The 11,853-nt window shown below is 42.4% G+C and overlaps 1 protein-coding gene across 1 annotated transcript; it reads left to right on the top strand.

Moving 5' to 3' along the window:
• Nucleotides 1–9,537: 9,537 nt before the first annotated feature.
• Nucleotides 9,538–10,626, top strand: LOC146063010 (putative G-protein coupled receptor 148). The gene has a single exon (XM_083175017.1). The coding sequence runs from the start codon at nt 9,538–9,540 to the stop codon at nt 10,591–10,593; it is 1,056 nt and encodes a 351-aa protein (XP_083031143.1). The 3' UTR covers nt 10,594–10,626.
• Nucleotides 10,627–11,853: the final 1,227 nt, after the last annotated feature.

Genomic DNA, 11,853 nt, shown 5'->3' with positions numbered 1-11,853 from the left:
TGGAAGCCACAAGCACTAATTTTCCTTATTACATTGACCATAAATAATTTGAAATGGTCCTGGACCACAACACACGGCACCCCTGCAAGTGCTCCGCGGCACCCCAGGGAGCCACGGCACACAGTTTGGGAACCACTGCCTTAAGGTATAATTGTCCACAGGTCCCCCGCAGATACTTCCGTCCCCCCGTCCCCCTGCGTCTGCCTCCTGCGTGCACTCACTGCAGGCAGGCAGCGTCTATCCCCACAGAGCTCTCAGCAGCAGAGGCGGCTTCCGGGTGGGACGCAGCTTACCGATGACGTCACCCGGCGACGTCCTGCCCCCGGAGCTCCGTGCACTCAATTCGGATGCCCGAGGAGAATTGGCTTGCTGTGCTCCTCCAACACGTTTCAACACTTTTAGGTTGTATTTTCAACAGCGCATGAAAATTCGGTACATCGGTACACTTTGCTTTTTGCTGGTACAGACCGTTAAAAAGCGGTACTGTACCGGCAGAATCGGTACACTTGGAAGGTATGGTATATTTAAAAATGTTAAGGTTAGAAATCATTTTTCAAATGTTTGTTACAAATGTGCACTCATTTTGTGCTTCCAAGTGAATTTAAACGGTACTTGTGTAGTTTCACGGCGCCAGCATGGCGCCGTGCGTCTGAGTCCCCTTGCGGGGCTCGCTTCGCTTGCCCACGCTGCGGGCTCGGTGGCTCGCTACGCTCGCCACGCTATTTGAAATCAACTCCATGCCAACATGGATAGTGGAGGTATGAACTATCCATGTTGGCATGGAGTTAAGTTACTTTTTTGGACATATTTCGTGGCGAGCGTACACCAGGCTGGCGCCGTGAAACTACACAAGTACCATTTACAAACTCACCAAGTACCAAATACAAACTCACCCACAAAATAAACAGCTCTAGTTTTGTCTGCGTGTGCTCTAAAACGTGGGATTTTAATTATTCTTTTCCATCACAGATGGACATTGAGGATATAGACAAATGTCTATTGCAGTGGTTCCTAACTTGGGATACATGTACCCCTGGGGGTACACTGCAGATAGGGTGTGACAGGGGCAGCAGTGGGCCTCCGGTGCACTGCAGCTGTTGCACCAATGGTAGTTCCGCCTCTGGGTGGGGTCACCAGGAATCTCCCCTGTAAGCACTGTGGCCAATCCACCCTTGTGCAATATCACAATATCATAATAGCTTGTTCAGGTACTTTAATACTGTATAGCTGTATTAGTATCAAATACTGTACTGCAGTGTTGTATGGTTCTGTGAACTATTATGGTCAGGTCCCCAATACAGTTAAATCATTGTTTGATTAAATAAATGAGAAAAGCTCAGACAATACAATAGAAGGCTGGTATTGTACTGATATTAAACTGGACCCATAGACATGGGACTATAGAGGATACATATAGGGGGTCATTCTGGTTGGCTCGCTAAGCAGCTGTATTTCCCTGCGTAACAATCCTTCTAACACAGCCAACCAGGCGTACGATGCCTGCCCCCTGCCACTTTGCAAACATTCATTCGCAGGGTAGCGTGAGGGCGTGAGATCATTCACCGGCCACTGAATGGTTTCTACAATGCTTAAAAAGTCAGTCAGGCCGTCCCCGGAAGGTAGGTGCCCACCTGCGTTAGCATGGGAATGCCCAGCGATTTCCGGGCGCAACCAGAGTTTTGGTGGGTAGGCCCAGGAAACGCAGGGCATTTGCATGCCACCTGCCCGCCTCCATCCCGCCCCTCCCATGCGAGCACCACTATGCAAGTCTCCGAAGGCGCCTGCACAGAAGCCCTGCACATGCGTATAAGCGAATATGCACAGTGCTTCATCATAGGTCCCCCCAAACATGCCAGGGACCGGAGCGACTAGAATCAGGCCCCTAATTCATTCATCTAATATGACAAAAAAATTACAGCCCAAATTATTATTATTATTATTATTTATATTTTGTTTGGTTATTAACTTGCCGATAATGTATTATCAGGGAAGATATATAGGTCTTGCTGATACTATTTCCTACAGCAGATGCTAGCTTCTATGATGGGGAGGGAACATTACATACGGGCCTTTATTCTGGTTCACTCCTTCTGGCAAATGCCTTCTCAAATGGACAAAACCATGTGCACTGCGGGGGGGGATGTAACATGTGCAGAGATAATTGGATTTGGATGGGGTTTTACTTCAAAGTAAGATCTATATTGCAGTGTAAAATAAAGCAGTCAGTATTTTCCCTGCACCCCCCCCCCCCCCCCCCGCAGTGCACATGGTTTTGTCAATTTGCGAAGGAAATTGCCTTTGCGAGTGAACCAGAATAAGGGTCATTGTATAATAATAGAAAGTGGACAATTTGTTTTCTAATGCCATACCCATTGTTGTTGTTCTAGAACATTTCAGCTGCACACATGTTTATTTCTATGAAATCATGTCTGTTCATTTATTACTGCTTTGTTTACCCAAGTACACATAAAACGATTGAGTGTTCTTTTGGAGGCGCCATGATATCTGGCTTAAGGACAAACATTATGTACTTTGTACTGCTTGAATTGTATTTATAGTAGCAGAGCAATATGAGTGTGTATTGTTTGGGACTGTGCTAACTATTATCTTAGTATAAATATGAGGGATGGTGTACCTGGGCACTGAGTATTTGGTCAGGGTTAGCTGCTGCACTAAACCGGCTGACCAGTTCCGTAAAGTTAACTTAGATATACATAATATATTTCTATACATTATTTTCTAAGTCAAAGGATGGTGTAACTAATAACAGTATTTACAGTATTAACAGTATTAATTCAACAATATAAACTGCACTCTGTCCCAGATGTCTCGTGCAGGGTGAGTTGTGATCTCATTTCAATAGGAGACTGTTGGTTTGATTAAGCAGTGGAGTATGTCCCCAGATGCGCCCGATTACCGCCAACTAGTCACGGAGCACAGGTCCCCACTGACCCACCACGGTCCCCTCCACCGAAAACCCCATGCCCCAATGAGTTTTGGCCAACTGTATATAGACTGTATTTAAACTGAGGAGCGGGTCACTGCACTCAGTCTGACTATTCAAAAAGTATCCTAAGTTTGGACAAATTTGGGTAATTATGAGCTCCATTTTTCATTCATCAAAACCATGATTTTTTTTTTCTATTTTTACATTTTTTCTTGGACATTTGTAATTTGATATATATATTTTTTCTTTTCTCTTCTTTTATATGTGATTAATCATTGTTTATTACTGATGGTTTATAACCGCATTCAATTGTTTTTTTTCTTGTAATTACATGTTGCTAATTTGTAGTAAAAGTAACACTGACTTCCGGTTCCGGCAAGGGGATGTGAGGCTGCCTGCGACGGAGCTCCGCTGCCAGACCGGCTCATTTACCTGCCCCACGGTTGCTCCAGCCTCCAATCACAGCGTCACATGCTCCTCAGCACCCAGTGACGAGCCGGGAGGTATGGAAAAATACCTGGCAGTAATGCACGGCTCCAGATCCTGCTCAAAAAAGGCCAAGCTCCCAGGCACTTCCACACCCAAGATGGCACAGTTCGCCGAACACTCGCGGCTGGCGGGACAGGAGAAGACGCCACTGCCGCAGCGCACAAGAAACATCCTGAGTGTAGCACCGGACACCTCTGAGGAGGATTACAGCCTGCCTCCCCCATGCCGCAAGACAAGGTAATCCCTCTCTTGGACACCCCTGTTACTTATGGGGATATGGTAGGCGCCATAAAAGCAGCCATGGCCTCATTACTGCAGGAGCAGACAGATAATATAAATAAAAAAATTGCACAGCTACAAACGAGAGTTTGGGATGCTGAATGCAGGGTGGGGGAATGCTTTCAGGATTTGGCAGAATTAAAGCCAGTTGTTACACAACAAACAAAAGATCTGCTTTTCCTAGATAATAAAGTGCAAGATCTGGAGAACAGATCAAGGCGCAATAACCTGCGAATAGTGGGGTTACTGGAGTCAGTGAAAGGTCCAGACTTGTTAAATTTTATAAAGAACCAGCTTCCAGAACTTTTAGACATACAGAACCGCTGTTCTGACCTGGTCATAGAACGTGCGCATAGACTGGGCCCTCAACGTCCACAAGATGGAGCTAGAACCCAGAACAGTTATTTTCAAAACTCTCAGCTATCTTCCCAAAGAACTTTTTTGGGGAGCATCCCGCAGGCATAGAAATTTATCCTGGGAGGGGAATTCTATCCTCATCTTTCAGGATTACACTGCCGAGTTAACCATACAAAGAAAAGAAGTCTCACCGATATGCTCCCGGCTTATAAAGTTAAAGTGAAATTTGCATTGCTTTACCCGGCGAAGTTGAGAATTTATGATGGATTAATTTATAAAGATTTCACTTCAGCACGCGATGCTGAATGTTTCCTTTAGGAAGAACACAGCAATCGCCAGATGCAGAGTCAAATGTCTGACTGTGAGTGACCCCCAAACCATAATGGGCTTAAAAATGTTCCTACTTATGCGGACTTGGCTCCAGTTGTTCTATGAAAATTCTGCTGTTGTTTGCCTTTTTCTTCTTTAATGTTCTGCGCGGCTGGAGGAGTTCCCTTAAGCCGACCATGAACTCTGCTACTGGACCGAAAAAATTTATAAGGAATTCAAGTATGTCCCCCACACAGGTTCACTGGGAATTTTCCGGTGCTACAGTATATACTGTTTTATTGTTAGTTAATATTTTGAATGTCGCTGATTATAGTTTGTGTGTTAGCAAAAATGAGCCGGTGGGCCTAGGAGACCACATGTGCTAGACATAAGTGAATCCTCTGTGATTCACTCACCAGTATTTGGAAGTGCGCCACAACGGCTTTTTAGTTATGTTGTTACTTTGATTGTTTTATTTTATCCCCTTTGTTTGTCTCCCCCATACCTCAGATAACCATCAGTTAATGGTACATTTGAGGAAAGAGTATATAGTCAGGTTCACAAATATGTATTGCTTTCCGAGTAGTGATTTCGCCTCTAGACATTTGACATGGTGTTGAAAATAGGTAGCTGGAATGTTGGAGGAATTAATTCTCCAGTGAAGAGAAAAATAATACTGGTATACCTGAACAAATTAAAACTAGATTTAGTGTTTATCCAAGAAACACACCAACTTCCACAGGAAGCGGTCAAATTACATATGTTAGGGTGGAGGTTGGTGGCTTCAGCATCCCATACACCTAAATCCAGAGGAGTTCTCCTTTTACCTAAAAATCACCTAGACATAGAAATAACAAAGGTAACATCGAACACGAAGGGTAGATATGTGTTATGCCAAATGCGATATGAACAACAAGATATTGTCTGTCTAAATGTCTACACCCCCAATCAATATTCTGTCTCCTTTTTTAGGAAGCTTATCGCATTACTGTCTCCCTTTGTCCACTTACCCATTGTTTTATGTGGGGGCTTAAATCTAATTTTTTCTCCCAGTATGGACAGGCAAATATGCCCACCCAACCCACGTAAATTACCAAAGTTTGGAATTCCTGAACTTTGTAAACAATTACATCTTTCAGATGCTTGGAGAGTTCTCCATCCAATTGATCGTGATTTTACTTGCCTTTCTGCATCCACGAGTAAAATATCCCGCATAGATTATATCCTGTTATCGCATTTTTTACTTCCAAAGGTTGAATATGCAGAAATAGCCCCAATAGTGCTGTCAGATCACGCGGTAGTTCATATCACACTTGACTTTACTAAAAGACAATCATCTACCATGCCTTCGAGGTGCCCATCCACTTTAGCACATTCTAAACATCTTAGGAATCTAGATGTCACAACTTGGGATACTTGCGCTAGAGAAAACTCAGAATCAGAGGTGAGGGAGGCATCAAAGGCCACAATGAGAGGAGAACTGATCTCCTACATGGCTTTTCTCAAAAAAAAAAAAAGGGTGAGACAAGAGCAGCTACAGGCTCAATTGTCCCTTACAACTGGCTTCCAGGACTTCAAATGCTCTCCTTCCCCCATTACCAAATCTTGATATTGGACTGCAAAGACATCTTATGAAAGCGCAATAGAAAAATCAGAATCACTATATTTCTTCACTAAATGTTCCCCCTTCCATAAATTTGGAAACAAATCTAGCAAACTATTATCTTCTCTTCTCCAAGGCCAGAGGTCCCCAGCTACTATTCACCCCCTGCGCCGACCTGATGGCACTATCACATCCTCTAATTACCAAACTGCCCAAACTACCTCAGATCAAACTAACTCAACAAAATTCTGGGAAAATCTAAATAAATCTAAAATTCCACACTTTTAGTCCAAGAAATAACGTATCAGGAGGTTTCAAAGGCTATTTCTAATATTAAATCTGGCAAGGCACCTGGCCCAGATGGGCTCACACCAGACTACTGGCCCCAAAACTCATCCCAACCCTTACTAAGGTATTTAACACAATCGTGTCCAAAAACACAATATCCACCTACTTTAACTCAGCCACCCTCAGAGTTTTACTGAAACCAGGCTGAGATTTATCTCTCCCCAGATCCTATAGACGAATTTCATTATTGAATATTGACTACAAACTTTTGACTAAAATTATGGCGCAAAGGGTTAAATTGATTCATCCCACATTAATACATAAGGACCAGATTGGCTTTATGATGGGTTGTTATTCTGTTAAAAATATTAGAAGAGTACTGTCGGCACTGAATGTATCCCAGGGCGCCATGTCGGACAGCCCGAGGGTGATTCTATCCCTGGATGTGGAGAAGGCTTTAGACATGGTGCAGGTAGGATCTCAGAAACGACCATTGTGGTGGGTGCGGGTCGCGATCAGATCGCGATCACATCAGGGGCTTTTTCTGTAGTGGTCGGCGGCTCCATCAGCTCGTGAGCAGGTCGTATGTTCCTGTGACGACCCGTTCATGAGCAGGATCGGCCTGGTGTGTACCCAGCATAACATTGCACCCAATTCCAATTATCTTTCTTAATTTTGATGTTTGGGAATTAGAAGTTAGCCAGAGATATTTGATACCATTCCTGACAATTCTACTTACCTCAGTTATATTGAATGCGTGGATTACTAAACATATTCCCAATACGACAGAATTAGAGGGATTATTTTGTAACTACGTTTCTTATGATAGATACAATACAATATATTCCACCCACTCAATATCTCAGGGTTTTCTAAAAAAAATGGGAACCTTTTATTTGTATGAATCCTATAGATATTCAGAAACAAATCCTAGAAAAATTAGACTTACAATCCTTTGCTACCTGATACTTTATGTAGTCGTTTTCCATTGTTTGATTATATTTCAATGCTGATGCTACTCTTATAGTTTAAGATCTAATTTATGATGTACATGCTTCATTTACCTTTGTCTGAACCTTTGACTTCGCTAAATGGCCAGTAATGAGATTGATAAGGATAAGCAGTATAATGTGCCAGTAATACTATTTAATGCCAACAAATTGTACCTTTTGCTCCATTTACTCTTGTGTTGTCTGACTCCCGTTTACTAATTACCCTCCCCCTCCCCCTTTTTTTCTCCTTCTCCCCCTCTTCTCACATTCCCTTTACCCCCAGATTCGAGCTCATCTTTCGCCAATTATGATTCAGTTTGAGATAAGGATACAATATATGCTGTTGTTAAAGACACCCAGCATCGTTAAGATATTAGATATTCTGGAATTATTGACGTTTTCTTATCCGGGCCCAAGAGTGGACTTAATGCTTAAGCAAAATATATGAGGTGGAAATTCTTCAGACATGATCACTCCACCCCGGACCCTTAACGTTTGGAACTATTCACAGCAATGATAACACTGAAATCCTGATAACTATTGATGGTGTATGATTAGCACTTATTTGGGCATGTTACCACAGCATTTATGTGTCTCAGATGGAGTTGGCATTTTATATTCATAAAAACCAATAAACATATAAAAAAAAAAAAAAAAGTAACACTAATTGATCAAACCCACAGTCTCTAATTGGGATAAGATCAGTGTCACAATCAGAGGTTTAAGTGAGGGGGAACGGGGTGGAACGGAGTTTCACCACCTCTAATGGTAAGGTGGAACATTTTAAACTCCACTTTGGCCCTGCACAGAAAAGCATTCTAGTTTGCAGGGGGATGCCAAAAACCATACCACTGTCCCTGCCTTTGCCTAATGGGGGGAGGGGGTGTAATTAGGTGGCATAGAGAAATGAGTTCCCCCACCTCTGCATGACCACTTTATGCCCTGGTCGGAATCACAACTCTGCACGAGATATCAGGGACAGAGTGCAGTTTGTTTTGTTGAATTAATACTGTTAATCGTTACACCAGCTACTATTTTTCTGGAAAAATAGGTCCAGGAACTCCAGGTGAGGGAGTGGATTGATTAAATAAAAAAGAGAGAGAGAGAGAGATGTATATAAAGAGAGAGAGAAAGAGAGAGATGTATATATTGTATTTAGAAACAGAGGCACTCACAGGTGAATAAAAGAAAACTTATCTTATGGAAAGTACTTTTCTGGCCCAGAACAAGCCATTGATACTTTAATGTACCACTCCAATGTTTAAGCCACTGGGCTGTTAGTTGTCTCAGGGCATCCACCTGTGTGTACTGCTACATCATTAAGCCTGCACACACGTTTCCAACATTTACAGGACACAGGAATGGTGGGAGGGCTAGTTCTTATTGCGGGCAAAGGCTACACAGTTTGTTAAAGGGCATGGAGAGGTCTTCAGACATTAAAGTTTCATAGTCGTACATACAGTACCTCTACCATTTTTCTGTGACCATTAAATGGGCATTTCTGTGTGGCAATTGGTAGGTAACAATGCAAACACATACAATAGAGTCATTTTATTGGTGCATTGTGGGAATGTAGCAAGAGTTAGAACCAATGATAATGATGATGATTGCTCTTGTATACGGAAGAGTGGAGCTGTGCGTATGTATGCCCTAGAAATTAAATCTGTTCCTTTACTATTTCTTTGCTCACATGAGTATACAGAAAACGCTTGAGTGTTCATTCAGTGGCGCCATGATGTCAGGCTTAAGGAAAAATATGATCTACCTCGTACTGCTTGTGAAAATCTATTATACAGCTTTAGATCTGTCTTGCCTAAAAGGAAAGCTAAATGTGATATTGATTATATTGAATAAAATCAATACACTTTGCTCTAGGTCACCATTAAGAGGTGTGATATTATAGGTACAGCTGCTTAACGCGCATGGAATGCCCTACTTTATCTGACATATCTGTGTAATCAGGAAGTTATCCCATCTGTTTCCTTGTTATGGTAATGGTGAGGGTATAGACTAAGCATTATGATCATAGGCAACCAAGTAATTCCCAGATGATACAATAATCAGAACTGTTTTGACCGTGGAAGGCACGGTGCTCCATCGGGACATCTGTTCTATGAAAACTAGATTCTTCGATCGGATCTTGAAATTGCTTCAGAAAATGAGGTTCAAATCCAGCACTTCTGATGGAAAACAAGAGAAACACTGAGATGATGTTTCGGTGTAGATTCTAGCCTGGAATAGGACAGGTCTTCCGAGTTTGAGGATTATAAAACATGAACTCTTCAGAATGCAGCCTGGTAACCATAATGAACGCTTCAATCATGTTGCTGACAGAAGTGGATCCCAACATCTCTCAGGAAGTCAGTCCGCAGACGCACTACATGATACAGGAGTGGATTATTTATACGTCGTACTCAGACATGCACATGTTTCTTATACCTACAATCTTCTGCTGTGCGACGGCACTACTTTTTACTCCTTTGATATTATTCGCCATTTACTCCAACATCAGCATGCGCCAGGAAATGAGGTTCTTGCTCCTGGGAAATACAGTGCTGTGCGACTTGGTATACCTTATGTTCTACGCTGTGGCTGCCATATGCAACGTGATGAACCTGAAGATCCCCAAACATATATGTGTGTTGTTTCTATTCCTGTTGGCTGTCATGTACTGGGGGGGAGTCCTCACCACAGCCTCAATGGTGGTGGACATTTATTTGGCAGTCTTGTGGCCGCTGCACTATATGTCATTGCTGCCTGCCCAAAGAACGAAGAAATTGCTACTATTGCTCTGGTTTTCCTCCTTCTTTTTCCCAGCACTTGTCTTTCTGGCCTTGTACTTTACACAAGAGCCATCGCCATGTCCTCTTGAACTATGTTCCTTACCTATGATCTTACTCACGACTTTACACGGAGACGATGCTCTGAGATTGTGCTATATCCTTTTTGTTATTATTTTTCTGGTGTGTTTCTCCTTAATCTTCTGCTCTTATATAGTTCTGTGCTATAAAACCAGAGACACGGGAATCTGGAAAAGCGTGACTTCCAGAGCCCATATCACCTTCCTAATGCATCACACCATATTGTTCTTCTATTTGAGTCCTCTTCTGCTTTTGTTAACCGAGTCCTTGCTGTATATGGGAAAAGTGATTGGATTAAGGACAGGATTGTGGGTTACGCTGACAATTTGTAATGTGTTAGTGGTCTTTTCAAAGGCTGCATCCCCTTGTTTGTATGGGCTTCGGTACAGAGAAATATATAAATCCCTCAAGTTATTTCTTAGATTAAGAAAACATAGGTTGGTTGCTCCCGTTATATCAGATATTTAATTCCAAGCATCGCTCAGTGGCAGGGTCTCTGCTGGTGGGATAAGCTTAACATAAGTTCTTCTCAGTGGTGGAACTTGTGGGTGGTGCTCACGGGTGCAAAAATATAATTTGGGGCCCCCTCTTCCAAAGTTCACAATATGCAACACAGGAGTGGGTGACAGGGAGAGGCAGAAGGTGACAGGAAGAGGCAGGGGGAGGCAGAGGCAGACTGCTGCACCGATGTTACTTCCACCTCTGGTTCTTTTGATTGCCATTGCTTCAAGAATATTTAAACTGAATGATATTAAATAAACAAAGATGCAGAAGTTTAAAAAGCTATGGAACCCATCTTTGTGCTTGTCTTATTAATCAAATGATCTAATACTTCATTTTCCAGGAATATACAAAAAAAAAGAATACGATTTTGCATATGGAAGTGTCAGGGCAGTGAAGGATAAAGTCTTAACAGTCTGTTTAGTTAAAATAGGTGAAAAAAAACAATCATTGGGTAATAAGGATAGTGACAACAATATGAAGTAAGGCACAGTTATGGGTGCTGGAGTTTAATGGAAATTGCCTTTACTGCCTTGCTCTTAAATCAGCTGTACATGAGACCAGGTGAAATATTATTAGTACTGAGTCATCTTTTATCTGTATGCTTTGACATTTTTTAAATATAACTATGATAAGATAGTAATCAATGTTATATATGCTATATTTAGTCGCCACATTAATGGGGTCTACACACGTAGAGATTTTTACCTACTTTCTAAGCGATCTGACTAGATTTGACTAGATCGCATAGAAATTAAGCACAAATCACAGTGTGCGTACAGCCCTCGGCGATGGCATTGCACGGTCCCGCGCATTGCTATCGCCTGACTAGATTTATAATGCATGCAGTATAAATCTAGTAATTGGCCGTGTTCTCTCTATTGAGAACACAGGTAGTGATAGATGCCTCAGCACACAGCACTGGTGCAGCACTGTGTGCTGAGTGATCTGAGAGATGCTAGAATGCTCAGTACAAAGCTCCCATTGTCCTGTATGTAGGCCCCATAAATTGAAGGCATGGTAAAACCATGTGGCAATAGTACAGTATGTGGCCAATATGGGAAAGTATATGACCAAGATGGGACAGTACTTTATGTGGCCAAAATGTATTAATATGTGGCCAGGATGGAATAGCATGTGGCCAAGATGGATTAGCATGTGGCCAGGATGGATTAGCATGTGGCCAGGATGGATTAGCATGTGGCCAGGATGGATTAGCATGTGGCC

The sequence above is a fragment of the Crinia signifera genome, chromosome 3 (assembly GCF_055691185.1).
Source record: "Crinia signifera chromosome 3, ASM5569118v1, whole genome shotgun sequence".
In the NCBI taxonomy this organism is placed as follows: domain Eukaryota; kingdom Metazoa; phylum Chordata; class Amphibia; order Anura; family Myobatrachidae; genus Crinia; species Crinia signifera.
Note: the sequence above shows the minus strand (reverse complement) of the source record. Positions and strands in the feature narration are given on the sequence as shown.